Raw genomic sequence first — 20,490 nt, 5'->3', positions numbered from 1 at the left:
AACTTTGAATTGCTAACCTATTCTGCAGATTTAGTCCCCTCGGCTTTTTTTCTGTTCCCAGACTTGAAAAAATGACTTGGTGGTCAAAGATTTTCGAATAATGAATAGGCTAATGGAAGATTTGTTTTCATTGGTTCCTTGAAGACACAACAAAAGCTACCGGGAGTTTTTTCGATGTTCTTCAAATGGTAATTCGCTGTCTCCAATGATCATACCAGTAACTCATCTTCATTCAATGCAAAGGAATTTTGGAAACAGTTGGTATAATGGGAATTTCTTCGATTGTTTTCAGAGCTGGGATCTTCCTCAATGTTTTCAATTTCTTCTTTTTTTTATTACGATAATTTCATGTTTTTTTGGAAAAATTGAAGGTGTTCTAAAAGACTGAACTGTTTATAAATTATTAAATGCAATGGAAGTATCATTCTTTGGAAACGCAGAAACAAGTACCAGGAGAATTAACATAGAAAATTTGAATAAAGTGATGTATCAGTTAATTTAGAAGACTGAGTAAAATGGTTTATGTCAAAAAATGTATAAACCTGTATTATAAAAAGATTTTCAAGATATTTCTCAGAAAAATTCCGAAAGTTTTCTAAATATTAAGTAAAATGAATTTTAATTGGTAGTTAGATAACAATTTTAAAGAGATATTTCCCGTATCGGCTACGACTGGAATATTCAGCGAAATTAAATAGCTTTCACTTGTCGTAATTGCTTCTTCGTCTTCATGTAAACAAAGAAGAACGTTTTAATGTGTCTTCAGTTGACCGTAAGACTTCCTACACTCAGGAAAGTTCCCATGAGCTGCGGTGTCGACGTAAAAAAATTCAACTATGAATGGAGTGCGCGTGAAATCGAAATCTACTCTCCTTTAACATTCAGGTCAAACTGCTACTAATTAGAGAGAAAAATATTGAGAAAAAAAGAAAAGTTTTCATTAAGTGTTGTTCTAATGTCGACGGTGATAAGTTATGGTGTTATTTTACGAATTTTTGGTTTAGTGTTGTTGATTTTAGTGTTGAGTGTAGGAACGGTGCCGAATGAAAGGCAGACTCAGGAATTACTCCTTTTGGATAATCTTGGAAAAAGGGGTGGGGTATCGACTAGCGACCACGGGACACTTATGAGTATGTTGGGGAGAAGTACGTATAAAATTTCATTTTTTATTCAAAAATATCCGTTAATATTCATTAAACAAATTTTATTAAATACTATTAAAGAGATATCTCCTCGCAGAAACCATTTAACGAGCTTGGGTTTTTTGCATTGACGAGAATGGTTCTATAAGTAACTTTCTCAGTAAAGAAAAAACAGAATTGTTGCAAATTTTAGCTTCATATACTTTTCCCAACGATGTTCAACTTCGATAATCGTTAAGCTCCTTAAAATAATCATTAACTGCTGCATCACCTCTTCATTGCAAGAAACCTTTGACCACTGACCATATTTTCAAGTCTGAGAACAGAAAATAATCCGAGGGGGCTAAATCTGCCGAATAGGGTAGCAATTCAAAATTTAATGCATTAAAGAATTGACTTTGTGTACGAGTATTGTAGACCTATCATCTACGACCGTAAATTGTTTGCAGTTGAGTTCAAAAAGGGCCGTATCAGCATAAATGAAGACGGCCGTCAAAAACTGTGATAACCAGCGATATCATCGAAAAAGTGCAACGAATAGTACTAGGTTATAGAGGTTATAGAGATAGAAGAGGCAATGAGTTTATCAAAAGAATGCATTTGCTTTATACTGATCGAAGAATTATGCATGGGTAAACTATTTGCGTGTTGGATGCTTCATTTGCTCATTTTGGACCTAAAGCGGCTATGGTAGCGCAGTTTAAGCAAAATGAGTCGATTTTTTTGCCTTTAATCATAACTGAGAATGAAACAAACCAGTCAAGGCAATGGATTGCAAAAGGTGAACCTGATACGATAAAAGCAAAGGCGGTTTCAAAGTGATCGCGACCGTTTTTTAGGATAGCGATGGGAATATATCAAATTTATATCAAATATAAATATTTACTCATCACCTCCGAAATAATTCCGATTTCAATACAAAACCAAGAACGTAACCACAGCGGTTACTGAGAACTGAGAAAAGGACGAAGGAATAGAAAAATAAAGTAAAAAGAGAAGAAATTGATTATTCACAATTTTGATATTATAACCTTGAACATATACGCGTGCATGTTTGATGGAGGACGATTCTCTTAGATCTGAAAGATCGTTTCTGTTATTTCCTTCATTCTTTTTGAAAGGATTCTCTTTAAAACGATCAGTTTACCAATTCCTGATCCTTCAACAACCAGCTTAAGTTTTTACTCTCAAATATTCTGTAGTACAACTCTCGGAAACTTGAACTATCTATTCACTTCTTTATTAAAACACTTCAGATTTCTTCTGTATTCTTTACATCTTTTCTCATTGTAGTTTCTGTACCTTATTTCAAATTTCTCCTGTTACCTTTTTTCTGTATTTTTGCTAATAATGATTGACCCACGTTTCATCCATGATTATGAAACAGCTTTATTTCTGTGAAACATTACCAAACACTCGATGGAAATATCTTCACGGAGCTGTTTTGGTTCCATTGTGAGCAAACGAGGCATCCATTTAACACACAGCTTTCTTATGACCAAATTTTGAGTTAATATGTGATGTACCACACTTTTTTAAAAGCCTACTGTATCTGCTAGCTCGCGTACTTTCAGTCGACGATCATCCATTCCACCTCATTTGGTCGACCACTTGGTTGCTGGTCTTCGCAGGTCATACCGTCTTGTCAAAATTTTGATACCAAATATTTCACTGTGGATAACGAAGGACCAGTCTTACCCAGATTAGAATCCACCTCAGCTTTTATATTGGTTGAGCTAACGCCTTTCAAATAAAAGTGTTGTATCACTAAGATGACTTTTAATGGCTGCCAAACAACTACTAAACAACGTGACGTCTTCAGACTATAGTTTGTGTACTTTTAAAGCAATTACCGCCATCTCTAGGCCTGGCCAGGTACTTCTGGGACCTCGTGATTCCTGTATAGCCATAGATGTGTAGAAACGAAAGAAATTTTAGTCATTATTTGGAGAGAATTATTTAAATTAACCGAAATATGATTTTTTTTCATACAATATTTAAGTCAAACTTGCTATAGATCAACACAAAATTTTTTTAAATCAAGATAATGTCATACTTTGTGGAGATTTTAATCAAAATCTTTCAACAACCACGGAATTTTTTGAAATCGAGTATATTCAATAGGAATTTTTGCAAAATTAAGTGCATACAAAATTTCTATTCATGAATCATATTTTTCGTTTTAAAAACCAATTATTATGAAACTTGCTTAAAAATAATGAAAACAAAACTATTCAATAAATGAAATTATTGATATTTTTCATTTATTCTTTCGTTTTATATTGATTGCTAACGGTAAAAAATGTCCCATAGTCTCTCGCGCCGAGAATGCAACGACTTTTTTACTATTTTAAATTAAAAAGTTGTTTAAACAATATACTAGCAAAATCGTGGTACTTGATAAACGATCTAGGAGAACAATTGAAAACTTACAATTTCTATTGGAAAGCTTTACACTATTTCATCTGAAAATTGACATAAATTTTTTGTATCCAACCTAACATTACAGCTCCTAAGCAAACGAAGGCAACGGCTACATTGATTTGTCTACACGCTTCAGATGAAGCAGAAACCAGTCGCTAAATTTTGGCGCATGCGTACTTGTTGTTTAACAGCTGTAGTCTCGTTACTTAAAAGCCTCATCTCTGTCCAATATAATACTTAATAATGAAGGATAAGATTTAATAGGTATTAAATTATTAATCTGATTCATACTGTAATGGTTATCATTCAAAACTTCAAAACTTACACTAGACTTAACTGACTTATTCACTAATAATTGACTAGTATATATATATATATATATATATATATATATATATATATATATATATATATTCGTTCCATTCACTATGACTTTTATTATAAACTAACTATCGCTGATAAACAAGCTTGAATATTTATCAGAAATGATGAACAACCAAATAATATGATAAAAATAAACATTAAATGAATTCCGTTTTAGCTAAATTTCAGACTTCTATTATAACCAAATAGGACCGGTTTCACGGTCCAAGTCGTGGACGAGTCGAGGCGATACTGATCTAAATCCATCGCTGAGTGCAAGAAAACTGTTTTATTAGCAACGCTAATCGGATGTTTTCTGATTAAATATAATTCGGCAGAAATGTTTGTACTATTGTAACGATTATTTATAGTTTATTTCAACAAATTACTGACAAAATACTCCAAAGAATTGGAGATTACGGTGCAATGTTTAATATGAAGAATGAATATTATATAATAGATTAATTCAATAAACACGGATGAAAGTTTTTTTGAATGAAATGTACAAATTAAATAATCGCTGATTCACTTTTCTTGGTATAAAATAGAAATAAAATCATCTGAATACAATATAACCTCAATTATTCATTCTAATATTTTCGTTTCCGTTTCCGGTAATTTGTAACTTTCTCTCGATTCGACATTGTCAGCATAGTCTGAGTGTATAGAACATTTGATAAGCGAATTATTCGCAAAATTTCAAATATAGAAAGTTTGAACATCAAATTTTTAAGTTACCTAAGGACGTGGTTTATAAAAGTTCACTTGATGATAGAATGCCTAAGAAATAACGCTCCATTAATCTAGTTCCAACACAGTCTTCTTCATATATTTAGGTGGTTGCAGAATTTCTAGGACAAATGTATTCTCAAGAGCGACCACTAGAAAATATCGCCGACCACACCAATCCTTTCGAGTTGAAGTTTTTTGAAGTACAATTCTGAATTTACTTCTTCAACTATTCCAATATACAAGAAATTAGACACAAGAGAAAGCAAAAAGATGCACTGTTGAGAAAGTGTATGCAAAGGTAATGGAAAAAAGGTTAATAGTCCAGTGATCACAGCTCCTGATCCACGGAAATTAGTTATGTCGCTGATACAGTGAAAGTTAACATCAAAATTTTGGCCGCTAAGCGATATATTTTTGTTTAAATTTTCAAAATTCCGAATTTTGCAAATAACTCGAAATCTATGCCGAATTTCGAAAAAAGTGAAGGGATCAAAAATGTAGTTTAAGAATTTTCCTACAAAAAAGGTTTCCTGTAATTTTTTCCTAATCTCATAATTACTCTTACAAAAAGCGAATTTCGTGTTACTGGATTTTTTTAACAGTGCATTTTTTACGGATAACTCAAAAAAGACTTGAAATTTAGAGGTAAATTTCAGAAAAAAAAATGCCGAGCAGAAAATTACCTTTGAAGAAGCTCAAATATGATTATTCCTAACCTACAAAAAACTCTAGAATGCCTGAAATCCTCTTTTAAAATTTTGATTGTTGTAAGTACTCTAAACTTAAGTGTGGGACAGGGATAATCCTTAAAAACGATATTTTTGTGAGAACTTTATTTAAACATTTATCAGAAATAGAAAAAATATTAAAAATCGAATATACTAAATCAATTGCAATCTAGTCGATTTCATCATCACTTTCGAGCATTTCTTACAAGAGGAATTCCGTGCTCGTCAAGGTGTCTTAACTGTCTTCTCCTGCAGGACTGGTCTCAACGTCAGATTCAATTCTTCTTTTCTCAAGTCAGCAGGAATCAGATTCGTGCATGAATTTTGTTAACACAATTCTCACAAGCTTGCTTCTACATAGCAGTCCAGCCTTCTTGCAAGTATAGAATTTACTACAAAATTAAACAAAAATATATGACTTAGTGACCCAAATTTTAATGTTAACTTTCACTTTATCGATAAAAACTACCTTAATCCAGAAAATTAATCCAGAAAACATAACTAATTTTCGTGGGTTTTGGCTCTAATTGGACTGTACTCACTTGAAAAGTGGATGAAACAACAATTGAAGAAATTAATGACAATATAAGAATATAACAAAATTCCAAAAACATTCAGAAAAAAACTACGAATAAAAACTAAGGAATATACAATGTAAAATTTGAGAATATGGCAAGAAAACAATTTAGATAGTAAGAAATGACCCAAAATTAATGATATATTTAAACTTAAGACCAGATGGCAACACCACAAATGAAAAGAGCAATGAGAAGTTTGTCGATACCACTGAACAAAGAAAAGACAATGACGACGCTGACAAAGGATAAAATCTGCAGCCAAGGATGACTAGAAGAAGTAAATAGTTGTTAAACGTGATTATAAGATTAAAAAAATCTCCAGAAAGTCAAAGCGACATATATACAAAACAATAATAACACCAACAGATGCAGAGGACGATAAATTAACTATATGAGAAAGAAAAATAGACCAGCCTCTGTTGTAGTGCTGATCTTGCGATTCAATTAATTACACGTGATCACAAGCTCGCCAACTCATTACTAGTAGAATCAAATTTGTCAGAAATTTCAAATTTACCGTTGATGCTTTGAACCTAGTTATTTATTTAGAAACACCCAGTATTTACACTTCTTTTAATCCTATTTTGTAAATTTTTTTCATTTAAATATCGTTTTTTTCTTGTTACAGTGATACCCCAATCATGCCGTTACCGTGGAGTGAAGTATGAATGCGGTTTAAGCATCAGCTGTGTCTTAGGTGGTGGAAGACCCTTAGATCTATGCTCAGGAGGAATGATATGGGCCTGTTGCATAGACAGGGAAGTTTCACATACGCCGACAATTAGACCGGAAATACCAGTTCTTAACAACGCCAGTGAGTAACAATTTAAATGATTTTCTAATTTGTATTTATATTTTCTTCGAAATAATCTTTTGTTTGTAATTTTAACAAATATAGAGGATTCTAATGGAAAGTTGAAATTTTTGGGTTAAAGACAATTTTAGAGGTGAAATTTCATCGTGTTTATCTACATCATTTACTATTCAACCTGTTTGTATGACAAATTTCACGCAAAATTTTTATCCTCCAAAAATCCAAATTAGTTACTTTAGTAATTTTTTGACCAGCAGAAATATATTAAATTTGCATTGGAGCTAGTCGATTTGGTTGTACGTTCTTTTGCCAATTTTATATTTTGAACGTCTCATCTCCAATGATCGTCTGACCCATCCAACTCTTGTTGCAAAATATCTACCCAGATTTGAAGGGTTGTTACCATTCAATTTCATCTGAAAGGATTTGAATAAAATCCTGTTGTATATCCTAAAAAAAATATCTACTCCATTACAAGGGAAAAAGTTTTTCTTGCTTGGAAAGAGTAAAGAACTTTTCCAGATCGATTTCTAGTGGAAAAAAAGGTTTAGGCTTATAAAAATGTTTTTATAATACATTTACATCATTTACTATTCAATCTGTTTGTATAACAAGTTTCATACAAAATCTTAATCCTCCAAAATTCCAAATTAGTTGCTTCATGTTGAGGTATATACAAATGACATGGAGAGCAATATCGTGACTATTTTGTTGGTATAACCTATTGGAAAATCAATGAGGAATGTAATAGTGTGTTGTGGTGGTTCTTCATTAATTTTTTGACCAGCAGAAATATATTAAACTTTGTATCGGAGCTAGTCGATTTGGTTGTACGTTCTTTTCCCAATTCTAATTCTATATTTTGAACGCCTCATCTCCAATGATCTTCAGACCCACCCAATTCTTGCTGCAAATTATCTACCCAGATTTGAGGGGTTGAATAAAATACTGTTCAATATCCTAAACAAATATATCTACTCCACTACAGGAGAAAAAGTTTTTCCTGCTTGGAATGAGTTTAAAACTTTTGCAAGATCGATTTCCAGTCGAGAAAAGGTTTAGGCTTACAAAAATGTTTTTATAATCATGTAGTGAACGCTTTAGTATGTCTTTCAACCATTTTTTACCCTGAAAATAATACCGGATCTTAGACGAAACTTTCATTGATAAAAAATGTAATTTGAATAATTGTGAATTAAGGTATGGAATATTAGAGGTTAGGTACAAGATGAATAGCCTACAGGACACAACAAATCCTTGCAAATCGATTTTAACATGTCTAAGTTCACAAGGACATGGATACTTGGACGGCTAACTTGATTGCTTCATCTTCATAACGTAGAATTTAAAAAAGTTGTTGTCGTAATTCATATAATTAGTTTAGAAAATGCTAGATTTAGCAGTTGAAGTTTCTATGGTCTTTTTCACCATAAAAGCAACAACATGGGATAATACGGATCCGCAGACTTTTTGGTACGATAGCATAGAAGTAATTCCTATTTTTTTACGTTCGTTTCTCTACTAACCACATTTTCGTTGGTTTTTCGTTTTTTCTGGTTCCTCCCTGATCCTTATCCATCTCGCATTCTGTGGATGTGAATCTGCTACTTTAATGTTTTGGATTTTGGTTTTGCATCTTAGACGTTCAACAACCCTCGTTCGGGCTTGAGACACGAATTGAAAACAACGTCAAACAACGTCGCTATTTAATTCATGTAATTAAACATTCCCCAGCGCTATCTTCACTTCCAACTGCGAACCAAGTGTCAGATAACAGCCTGTTTCGCTTATCGTCGTGTTTTGAAACGCTTCTCAATTGCTTAATTCATATAGTTTTTTCGATTTATACTTCTTCATCTTTGAATTTACGTGTCCTTATAGTTTCAAAATCGACTTTTCTACAGTTATCTTCAATTCATTCGAATCGCGAATATACAATCAATTGTGAATAGTAAAACTTGTTGTTTTGGTTGTCTATCTCGCAGGAAAATAATCAAAATAAATTTGACAAAAATCTAACATTTTTTAACACATATAAATATATAGAATTGGAAGAACTTTATAAACCTTTAGAATCCTCGTTCAATAAATGTTATATTGAGGTTAGTAACTAAGACCCAATCTAATTTTGATTTTTGATTTGTATAAATTTGTAATTTGTATATGTAAAGGTATCGAATCTCAATTAATATCATCTTTGGAGTGAATATAATCTTATAATTAATGTATCGGGAAAATTACTGAGAGTATGGAATTAATTGCTAATCAGAGATGATAAATTTAGTGTATTAATGTCATAAAAATGTCTAAATACAGATTACAAAACATGAACTTGATCGAATTTGCTCGTGATACCAAAGTTTTGTCTACTTGGAAGGTGCTAGGACGAGTTCCTATTGATTTACAGTATTTCTAGGTCCGTATACACTTGTCTCCATTTCCATTGCCGTTTTGGAGGCATGGGTATACAATATCTGGTATGATTTTTGACTGAGAGCGAAGTTTATAGTCTTTCCAATTTATGTCAGATTACAAAACATGAAAATGATCGAATTGGCTCATGATCTCAATGTTTTTTCTACTTGGAAGGTGCTAGGACGAGTTCCTATTGATTTGGAGTATTTCTTGATCCGTATACACTTGTCTCCATTTCCATTGCCGTTTTGGAGGCATGGGTATGTCATATCTGGTATGATTTTTGACTGAGAGTTTATAGTCTTTCCAATTATTTATGTCAGATTACAAAACATGAATTTGATCAAATTTGCTCGTGATCCCAAAGTTCTTTCTTCTTGGAAGGTGTTAGGACGAGTTCCTATTGATTTGGAGTATTTCTTGATCCGTATACACTTGTCTCCATTTCCATTGCCGTTTTGGAGGCATGGGTATACAATATCTGGTATGATTTTTGACTGAGAGCGAAGTTTATAGTCTTTCCAATTTATGTCAGATTACAAAACATGAAAATGATCGAATTGGCTCGTGATCTCAATGTTTTTCCTACTTGGAAGGTGTTAGGACGAGTTCCTATTGATTTGGAGTATTTCTTGATCCGTATACACTTGTCTCCATTTCCACTGCCGTTTTGGAGGCATGGGTATACAATATCTGGTATGATTTTTGACTGAGAGCGGAGTTTATAGTTTTTCCAATTGTTTATGTCAAATTACAAAACATGAATTTGATCAAATTTGCTCGTGATCCCAAAGTTCTTTCTACTTGGAAGGTGTTAGGACGAGTACCAATTGATTTAGAGTATTTTTTGATCCGTATACACTTGTCTCCATTTCCATTGCCGTTTTGGAGGCATGGGTATGTCATAACTGGTATGATTTTTAACTGAGAGTTTATAGTCTTTCCAATTATTTATGTCAGATTACAAAACATGAATTTGATCAAATTTGCTCGTGATCCCAAAGTTCTTTCTTCATGGAAGGTGTTAGGACGAGTTCCTATTGATTTGGAGTATTTCTTGATCCGTATACACTTGTCTCCATTTCCACTGCCGTTTTGGAGGCATGGGTATACAATATCTGGTATGATTTTTGACTGAGAGCGAAGTTTATAGTCTTTCCAATTTATGTCAGATTACAAAACATGAAAATGATCGAATTGGCTCATGATCTCAATGTTTTTTCTACTTGGAAGGTGCTAGGACGAGTTCCTATTGATTTGGAGTATTTCTTGATCCGTATACACTTGTCTCCATTTCCATTGCCGTTTTGGAGGCATGGGTATGTCATATCTGGTATGATTTTTGACTGAGAGTTTATAGTCTTTCCAATTATTTATGTCAGATTACAAAACATGAATTTGATCAAATTTGCTCGTGATCCCAAAGTTCTTTCTTCTTGGAAGGTGTTAGGACGAGTTCCTATTGATTTGGAGTATTTCTTGATCCGTATACACTTGTCTCCATTTCCATTGCCGTTTTGGAGGCATGGGTATGTCATAACTGGTATGATTTTTGACTGAGAGTTTATAGTCTTTCCAATTATTTATGTCAGATTACAAAACATGAATTTGATCAAATTTGCTCGTGATCCCAAAGTTCTTTCTTCATGGAAGGTGTTAGGACGAGTTCCTATTGATTTGGAGTATTTCTTGATCCGTATACACTTGTCTCCATTTCCATTGCCGTTTTGGAGGCATGGGTATACAATATCTGGTATGATTTTTGACTGAGAGCGAAGTTTATAGTCTTTCCAATTTATGTCAGATTACAAAACATGAAAATGATCGAATTGGCTCGTGATCTCAATGTTTTTTCTACTTGGAAGGTGCTAGGACGAGTTCCTATTGATTTGGAGTATTTCTTGATCCGTATACACTTGTCTCCATTTCCATTGCCGTTTTGGAGGCATGAGTATACAATATCTGGTATGATTTTCGACTGAGAGCGAAGTTTATAGTCTTTCCAATTGTTTATGTCAGATTACAAAACATGAATTTGATCGATTTGGCTCGTAATCTGACTGTTTTTTCTACATGGAAGGTGTTAGGACGAGTTCCTATTGATTTAGAGTATTTCTAGGTCCGTATACACTTGTCTCCATTTCCATTGCCGTTTTGGAGGCATGGGTATACAATATCTGGTATGATTTTTGACTGAGAGTGGAGTTTATAGTCTTTCCAATTGTTTATGTCAGATTACAAAACATGAATTTGATCAAATTTGCTCGTGATCCCAAAGTTCTTTCTACTTGGAAGGTGTTAGGACGAGTTCCTATTGATTTGGAGTATTTCTAGGTCCGTATAAACTTGTCTCCATTTCCATTGCCCTTTTGGAGGCATGGGTATACAATATCTGGTATGATTTTTGACTGAGAGCGAAGTTTATAGTCTTTCCAATTGTTTATGTCAAATTACAAAACATGAATTTGATCAAATTTGCTCGTGATCCCAAAGTTCTTTCTACTTGGAAGGTGTTAGGACGAGTACCAATTGATTTAGAGTATTTTTTGATCCGTATACACTTGTCTCCATTTCCATTGCCGTTTTGGAGGCATGGGTATGTCATAACTGGTATGATTTTTGACTGAGAGTTTATAGTCTTTCCAATTATTTATGTCAGATTACAAAACATGAATTTGATCAAATTTGCTCGTGATCCCAAAGTTCTTTCTACTTGGAAGGTGTTAGGACGAGTTCCTATTGATTTGGAGTATTTCTAGGTCCGTATAAACTTGTCTCCATTTCCATTGCCCTTTTGGAGGCATGGGTATACAATATCTGGTATGATTTTTGACTGAGAGCGAAGTTTATAGTCTTTCCAATTTATGTCAGATTACAAAACATGAAAATGATCGAATTGGCTCGTGATCTCAATGTTTTTCCTACTTGGGAGGTGTTAGGACGAGTTCCTATTGATTTGGAGTATTTCTTGATCCGTATACACTTGTCTCCATTTCCACTGCCGTTTTGGAGGCATGGGTATACAATATCTGGTATGATTTTTGACTGAGAGCGGAGTTTATAGTTTTTCCAATTGTTTATGTCAGATTACAAAACATGAATTTGATCAAATTTGCTCGTGATCCCAAAGTTCTTTCTACTTGGAAGGTGTTAGGACGAGTTCCTATTGATTTGGAGTATTTCTAGGTCCGTATACACTTGTCTCCATTTCCATTGCCCTTTTGGTGGCATGGGTATACAATATCTGGTATGATTTTTGACTGAGAGCGGAGTTTATAGTTTTTCCAATTGTTTATGTCAGATTACAAAACATGAATTTGATCAAATTTGCTCGTGATCCCAAAGTTCTTTCTACTTGGAAGGTGTTAGGACGAGTTCCTATTGATTTGGAGTATTTCTAGGTCCGTATAAACTTGTCTCCATTTCCATTGCCCTTTTGGAGGCATGGGTATACAATATCTGGTATGATTTTTGACTGAGAGCGAAGTTTATAGTCTTTCCAATTGTTTATGTCAAATTACAAAACATGAATTTGATCAAATTTGCTCGTGATCCCAAAGTTCTTTCTACTTGGAAGGTGTTAGGACGAGTACCAATTGATTTAGAGTATTTTTTGATCCGTATACACTTGTCTCCATTTCCATTGCCGTTTTGGAGGCATGGGTATGTCATAACTGGTATGATTTTTGACTGAGAGTTTATAGTCTTTCCAATTATTTATGTCAGATTACAAAACATGAATTTGATCAAATTTGCTCGTGATCCCAAAGTTCTTTCTTTATGGAAGGTGTTAGGACGAGTTCCTATTGATTTGGAGTATTTCTTGATCCGTATACACTTGTCTCCATTTCCATTGCTCTTTTGGTGGCATGGGTATACAATATCTGGTATGATTTTTGACTGAGAGCGAAGTTTATAGTCTTTCCAATTTATGTCAGATTACAAAACATGAAAATGATCGAATTGGCTCGTGATCTCAATGTTTTTCCTACTTGGGAGGTGTTAGGACGAGTTCCTATTGATTTGGAGTATTTCTTGATCCGTATACACTTGTCTCCATTTCCATTGCCGTTTTGGAGGCATGAGTATACAATATCTGGTATGATTTTCGACTGAGAGCGAAGTTTATAGTCTTTCCAATTGTTTATGTCAGATTACAAAACATGAATTTGATCGATTTGGCTCGTAATCTGACTGTTTTTTCTACATGGAAGGTGTTAGGACGAGTTCCTATTGATTTAGAATATTTCTAGGTCCGAATACACTTGTCTCCATTTCCATTGCCGTTTTGTAGGCATGGGTATACAATATCTGGTATGATTTTTGACTGAGAGTGGAGTTTATAGTCTTTCCAATTGTTTATGTCAGATTACAAAATATGAATTTGATCAAATTTGCTCGTGATCCCAAAATTCTTTCTACTTGGAAGGTGTTAGGACGAGTTCCTATTGATTTGGAGTATTTCTTGATCCGTATACACTTGTCTCCATTTCCACTGCCCTTTTGGAGGCATGGGTATACAATATCTGGTATGATTTTTGACTGAGAGCGAAGTTTATAGTCTTTCCAATTTATGTCAGATTACAAAACATGAAAATGATCGAATTGGCTCGTGATCTCAATGTTTTTTCTACTTAGAAGGTGCTAGGACGAGTTCCTATTGATTTGGAGTATTTCTTGGTGTGTATACATTTTTCTCCATTTCCACTATGGTTTTGGAGGCATGGGTATGTCATATCTGGTATGATTTTTGACTGAGAGTTTATAGTCTTTCCAATTGACTATGTCAATTACCTAGACTAGGAAGATTTTGTAAATTTTATAATGGGAGTTTTAGAAGAGACCTTTGTACATCCGTACTTCTTTAGTTTCTGATTTCTAGCTCTAAAAAATTCTTTATCTCAAAAGATCGAGGTCACTTATAGCGATTAATTCCAACTCTTTGTTTCAATCTATGAAATTGGTTAACTAACATTAACAATAACCCAATTACCGTAATAAACTTAGACACGTACCATCTCGTAAGCCATTATCCGCCGGAACCGGCGGAAAATCCTGATTTGAACAGCGTCGATGGGCCTTACAGGCCTATGGATAGACCCGGGTTTAACGTCGATCGACCAGGAGTTAGACCTTCTTCTTTAAGACCCGTTTTCCACGAAGACGATCAAGACGATTACGATGTCTATGATAACGATGGACCGTACGAAGACGAACCACATAATATTAGGGGTAAACATTACTAACATTTATTATATTAATATTAGCGGTGTATGAGTGTTTTTTTAAATACTTTCCGACTCGTTTTATCGCAATTTTGTAATATCTACGTGGAGGCTATATAAGATTCAAATATCTACCCAACGAATGACTTTTTAAAGTTAAGAAACAAGGAACTAAATCTAGAGAATACGATACGTTTTTTTTTTAATTCGACATCGAATGTACCCAATCATTCGGTGTAGTACAGCCCCTTGACCGTTGTGGTTTTCTTCAGATATATAACACTTGGTGTTTCCAAAGAAAACGGCGACATCACCTTCAGCAACCAACAGTTATTACAAATGATTCCTTTTTCGTTTTATTATTGTCAAAAATGGAATACAAGAATTTGATATAACCAGTTACGAAGACGTGGAAGACTTGGGGTTGTAACCCAAACATTCTACGGTGAATGTACATGGCAATCATCACATATGGGGCAGTGGTTTGGGCAGAGGATTCTGCCAAGCAGCCATGAGAGCTTTAAGCTCCAAACTCGTTTGGATTCGCCTAGGAAAATTAAACGATAGGCAAGAAAAATGAAATTATCCTTCAAAGGATTCCAGGACACACCAAGGGAAAGGATATAGCTGATAAGCTAGCTAAAGCGGGGGCAGACAAACCCCCCATGGGACCTGAAACTGTTTATGGTACCAGCTACAGAACAATGGGAAAATGAGGTAGTTGGGAGCAAAACTAATTAAGGGGACAACCTATAGGAGCTGAGACAGGCAAAGACTCTAGAGTTAGCAAATAATGGGGGGTGCAGATTTTGTTGCACACCTCTCCAGAGCATTACACCTGGGAGCGTATAAAATAGAAGACGAAGACCTCTGGGAACTACACATTCTAGATTTGAAAAGGAGTAGGATTACCAGATCAGCTGATCCCAAGTATCGCATCAAGAAAGGATGATTTAAATAGATCCTTTCAGTTCTTGTTATGAACGATGAAAATTCTTCACACTTGCCAGTTCGAAAATATTGGTTTTTATACGGATAAATTAGAAGAGTTTTCGAAAAATGTAAAAAAAGGAAAATTTGCTGATAAAATTCTGGTTTAGTGTGAGATTTCGATAAGAGGAATATCCAGACATTATGTGGGTCGAGTAGAGGGGAAATATGTAGATTATGATAACTACCCCTTTAAACTAGTTGATTTTGTAGGTCAACATCACTGGAGATGATAAAATGTTTCAACTGGACTTAGTATCCTGCCATTAGGCAAGGACGACTCAAAATTGGTTACACCAAACAAAAAAATAAACTCCTACTTCAGGTCAATCGAATTAAAGATTTTTAAGCACTTTTATCTCTCATCTCTTTATATGATGGAGGGTGGAAATCCGGAAATGAGGAAAAAATTTAGAAAGTTCAAGTCCTAAAAGACCTAAAACTTAATTACCTAATTTGAATCAATAAGAATGAGGCAATACTAAGTAGATTTCTCTAAAATAAATGTAGTATTCGATTATATTTATATATTTTTATTTTGATCACCTTGTATATTAATGAACCTGAAACAATTCACAACTCTGGTATCTTTATTGATATTTATATATAGTGATAATCACTTAATTCATCACGGGATTCCAAAAATAGAGCGAGTAAGTTGATAATCTCCTCCAATTATTTAGAAAGCAAAAAAAAATTAACTATAAACTTATTTTTGGAAAAAATTATGACTCGCAGATGTACGAAAGGTTTTAAATTATCTTGTATATCTGTTCACTTGTATATCGCTAATATTAATTTACAATTTTCTTCTATTTCTATGAAAACTTACATTCTTTCTTATCTGTTGTAATTACGTGTGATTTTAATGTGACTAAAATAATTGTATGTTTGTTAATAAACTATATATGAGAAAAATTATAATTAAAATTATTTCTATATAGAGGATGGTCCTAAAAGTACCTGGCCCAACAAAGAAAACACAAAAATATTGGAAAAAAAATCCATTTATTTGTCAACGTAATCTACTTTGAGCTTAATACACTTTTTCCAGCGATGTTCAATACGTTTAGCCATTAGCCTCTTCATTGTTGGAAAATCTTTAACCACCTAGCTATTTGAGAACAGAAAATGATCCGAGGGGGCTAATTCTGGTGAATAGGTTGTGTGAAGTAGCCATTCAAACTTTAATTTTGGTCTGGTGTGAGCTGGTGCATTGTCACTTTCTTCTTAACCAAATGCGGTCGTTTTTGCTTGATTCCTTCACCCAAATGTTGCAATAAGTTAGTATAATACTTGCTGTTGATAGTTTCTTTTTATCAAGATAGTTAATGAAAATTATCCCACGCGCAACCCAAAATACCAACGCCATGACCTTGCCTGCAGATAGAACGGTCTGCATTAGTTGGACCTGGTCCTCCCTCTTCAGTCCATTGTTTTGATTGTTGTTTTTTTTCTTGGGTGTGAAGTGATGGACCTTCGTTTCATCCATGATTATTTTTGTTAAACATTGTGAGCAAACGCGGTACCCATTTTGCGCAAAGCTTTATCATGTTAATACGCGATGTATAGCACTTTTTGAAATGCTTAGCTCGAGAACTTCCAATCGACGGATTTTCTTCAACATTTCTGGAGTCGTCACCTCATTTGGTCGACCACTGGGTTGCTGGTCATCGCAGGTCGTATGGTCTCGTTTAAACTATGCTATCTTGAAACATATACTGTATAGATTGTGTACTTTCTAATACAGTGGTATTTTCCAAGCAACTATCACCATCTCTAGGTTAGATTAAATACCTCTAGGACCATTCTTGTAGATTTCATCGAATAACATCTTTTTGAAAGGAAAATATTGTCCAATACCCTGTATACCGATATGGATAAGGGATTAGATTTGTTCTCAAAAAAACAATAATTATTAGATAGAGTAGATTCACGGTATTTCTTTCATGATTTGTCGATCGATTTCTCCATTCTGTTCAGATATTTCGAAATTAAATATTTCGACGTTATTGTAGAAAATTGCGAGGTTAACAGTTTAACAATTCAACCCACTGTAAACTTTCTGACTTTAACTGAATTTTTTTAAATCAATCATCGGATCAAATGAGATAATGTTTGAAAGACAATTTAATATGTTTCAATGTGAGTATAAATTTATGATATTGTCAACATAAATAGGGTTATTAACAATTTGAAATTTAATTTCTTTATCATGGGTATGACCTCCTCTTGCTATAATAATACTCAAACGATTATGCGTAGATCTAATCAAGTTATTGTGAAATGTCTAGCTCGAATTCTTCTTTTTAGCTCATCAAATGAATATTCTATCGGATTTAGATCAGAACTGTATGCTGACCATTCCATAAACCGAAAAAGGTTAATTCGTAATGAATTGCTAAAATCTCCCAGATATATCTTATCATCATGGTCGGTTCTACTATAGAAATTGCCCCCAGATCATGCAAGAACCATCTCCATAAGCACTCATTTGCAAAAATCGCTCTCTTGGTCTTTGGTACATTTCCTTTTTTCTTTCTTCATGGTGTCATATTCTGGTCTCGTTTGAGAACAGAATAGATCCCGATTGGTCTAACGTCGAATTCAAATGATTCTGTGCAAAACTCAGGCGTGCTTGCGAAGTTGTGGACTACTCCCGGGTTTTTTAAGGGTCAAGTTATTTTTCTGTAGTCGCCGTCTTACTGTCCACTGACTAATAGTCACTATTCACACCTCATGGAGCTGCCACTGCACTTTAACGGCAATAAGATGACGATTTCTTAATGTTGACACAATAAAGCGGTTATGAATGACCTTCTGACTGTTCAAGGTAGTCTATGAAAGGATCCAGTCTCCTTTCAACGCTGATACACTCTTAGAACCACTACGCGGGTTATTTCTAGTATGAGCTCGCTGACCAAGTCCATTTTCGTTTAAAGCAATAACTTTTTGTTGTCTAATCTAACACACTTGAATACCATTGGGATTAAATTGTCTTTCAAGCAGCGTGTTTCTTTTTTTGATCTGTTGAATGATTTAGAAAAAGAAAAAAACGTTAAAACCTCACATTGGGCCGATTTCTATGCACGCAAGTATATATTTTATACTGATGAAGTCTTTTAATGTCAACATCGGTTGAAAAAGTAGAACTCGATTAAGAAGTCAAAAATTGTCACGTTTTCCAATTAAATGTATTTCAAATCGGAGCAAATAGCCAGGAGAGATCAAAAAATATTGTTCGAAATATAGTAGGTATTAAAAAATTGTTGTTCTGTAGCTGGAAATCAATTTTTTGTACTATTAAATCGAGTTTTTGCTCTGAAACTTTTCTCCGTGATTTGATGGTTGAGGATTTCCATCACTAAATGCGCCTTGCAACCACTTAATTGCACTTGGCTCTTGCACAATAATTCTGATACAACTTTTTCTGATTTTATGATTAATAACTGTAATAATTTTTAGGTTGTGGAGAACAGCATACCAGAAGCAACAGAATAGTGGGTGGACATTCGACGGGATTCGGATCCCATCCATGGCAAGTTGCTCTGATAAAAACGGGATTTTTAACGAAAAAATTGGCTTGTGGTGGCGCTCTACTTAACGAGAGGTGGATAGTAACTGCTGCTCATTGCGTCGCCACGTAAGTTAAATTCTTAATCGAATTATTAATCGATTAATTATCGTTTTATTATTTCCAGAACAACTAATGGTAATATTCGTATCCGATTGGGTGAATGGGACGTACGAGATCAAGAGGAGAAGCTACCGTTCGAAGAATATACGGTGGAACGTAAAGAAGTGCATCCTTCGTACTCGCCGTCAGATTTTAAAAATGACGTAGCTCTAGTTAAGCTCGACAGAAACGTTAGATTCAAACAGCACATCTTACCAGTTTGTCTACCCTCTCCCACGGTAAGTAAAAATACTTTTTAACGTACCATTTTATTCAGAAAAAGATCTTCTTAACTTCCTCCGTAGTTGTTTCTTGTCCAGATCTTTTTTTAATCATAGTAGCAATCAATTGGAAATTTGATGATTCGAATTAATTATTTTTGTAATCAAAAAGATTTATTGTTGTTTAAGATGAAACTGGTTGGAAAGAAAGCTACAGTAGCAGGCTGGGGAAGAACGAGACATGGTCAAGCGACTGTCCCTTCGACTTTACAAGAAGTCGAAGTAGAAGTAATACCAAACGATAGATGTCAAAGATGGTTTAGAGCGGCTGGAAGGCGCGAAATAATTCATGATGTGTTTCTTTGCGCTGGTTATAAAGAAGTAAGTTGATAATCAGTCGTATAATTTAGCACGACGTGTTCCAAAAAAAAAGAAAAGTCGAGCCAAATGGTCGAAGCTTTCCGATTCCTTTTAGCCAAAAATCCTAATTTTTCACGTTTTTTCCTCAAGAAAAATTAACAAACACCATAAGTCTAACCCAGCAGAGGAGCTATTCCTATATCAGGTCCTACTTAAATAAATATTCCTCCTTATCCAAAGAATCTCTTTCTCTGGATCCACAAGTTGTGATCTAAATCGACAATTTGCAAAATAATGAATTTATGTCATGATTTATCAGGCTAGCAGTAATCACTGAATGGATAGATTCAAAAATTTTAATCAAAGTAGTGATTTTTTTTTGTGTGTTGTAGGGCGGAAGGGATTCCTGTCAAGGTGATTCCGGAGGACCTTTAACGTTAACAATCGAAGGAAGAAGAACTTTAATCGGTTTAGTATCGTGGGGTATAGGATGTGGAAGGGAACATCTACCTGGTGTCTATACAAATATTCAAAAATTCGTGCCTTGGATGGATAAAGTGATGGCAGGATGAATTAATCAACTAGTCGCCTGGATTCTATATTAAATTTTAATTTTTACGTATAAGTTTGAAGTGAATTTTTCATTCAAGTTCGAGTAATTTTTAACTAAATATTTTATTTTGAATTCGATTATGTTATGATTTTACGACTAGGTTCACTAGTACGTATGAAGTTAATCAAGCTTAAATAAACTAGCGGGAAGGTGAATCAACTCTTGGTAGATGGAAGTAGTCTTTATGTCTATTATCAAATATCAAAAAA

General features: G+C 34.2%; 1 protein-coding gene across 1 annotated transcript; it reads left to right on the top strand.

Moving 5' to 3' along the window:
• The first annotated feature begins 1,126 nt into the window (after window positions 1-1,126).
• LOC130447895 (serine proteinase stubble) lies at window positions 1,127-20,240 on the top strand. Its single transcript, XM_056784942.1, has 6 exons — window positions 1,127-1,145; window positions 6,596-6,781; window positions 18,877-19,054; window positions 19,113-19,326; window positions 19,498-19,689; window positions 20,061-20,240. The coding sequence occupies exons 1-6, from the start codon at window positions 1,127-1,129 to the stop codon at window positions 20,238-20,240; spliced, it is 969 nt and encodes a 322-aa protein (XP_056640920.1).
• Window positions 20,241-20,490: the final 250 nt, after the last annotated feature.

This window comes from Diorhabda sublineata, chromosome 8 (genome assembly GCF_026230105.1).
Source record: "Diorhabda sublineata isolate icDioSubl1.1 chromosome 8, icDioSubl1.1, whole genome shotgun sequence".
Classification (NCBI taxonomy): Eukaryota; Metazoa; Arthropoda; class Insecta; order Coleoptera; family Chrysomelidae; genus Diorhabda; species Diorhabda sublineata.
The sequence above is the reverse complement of the archived record's forward strand: the minus strand, read 5'-3'. Positions and strand labels throughout refer to the sequence as shown.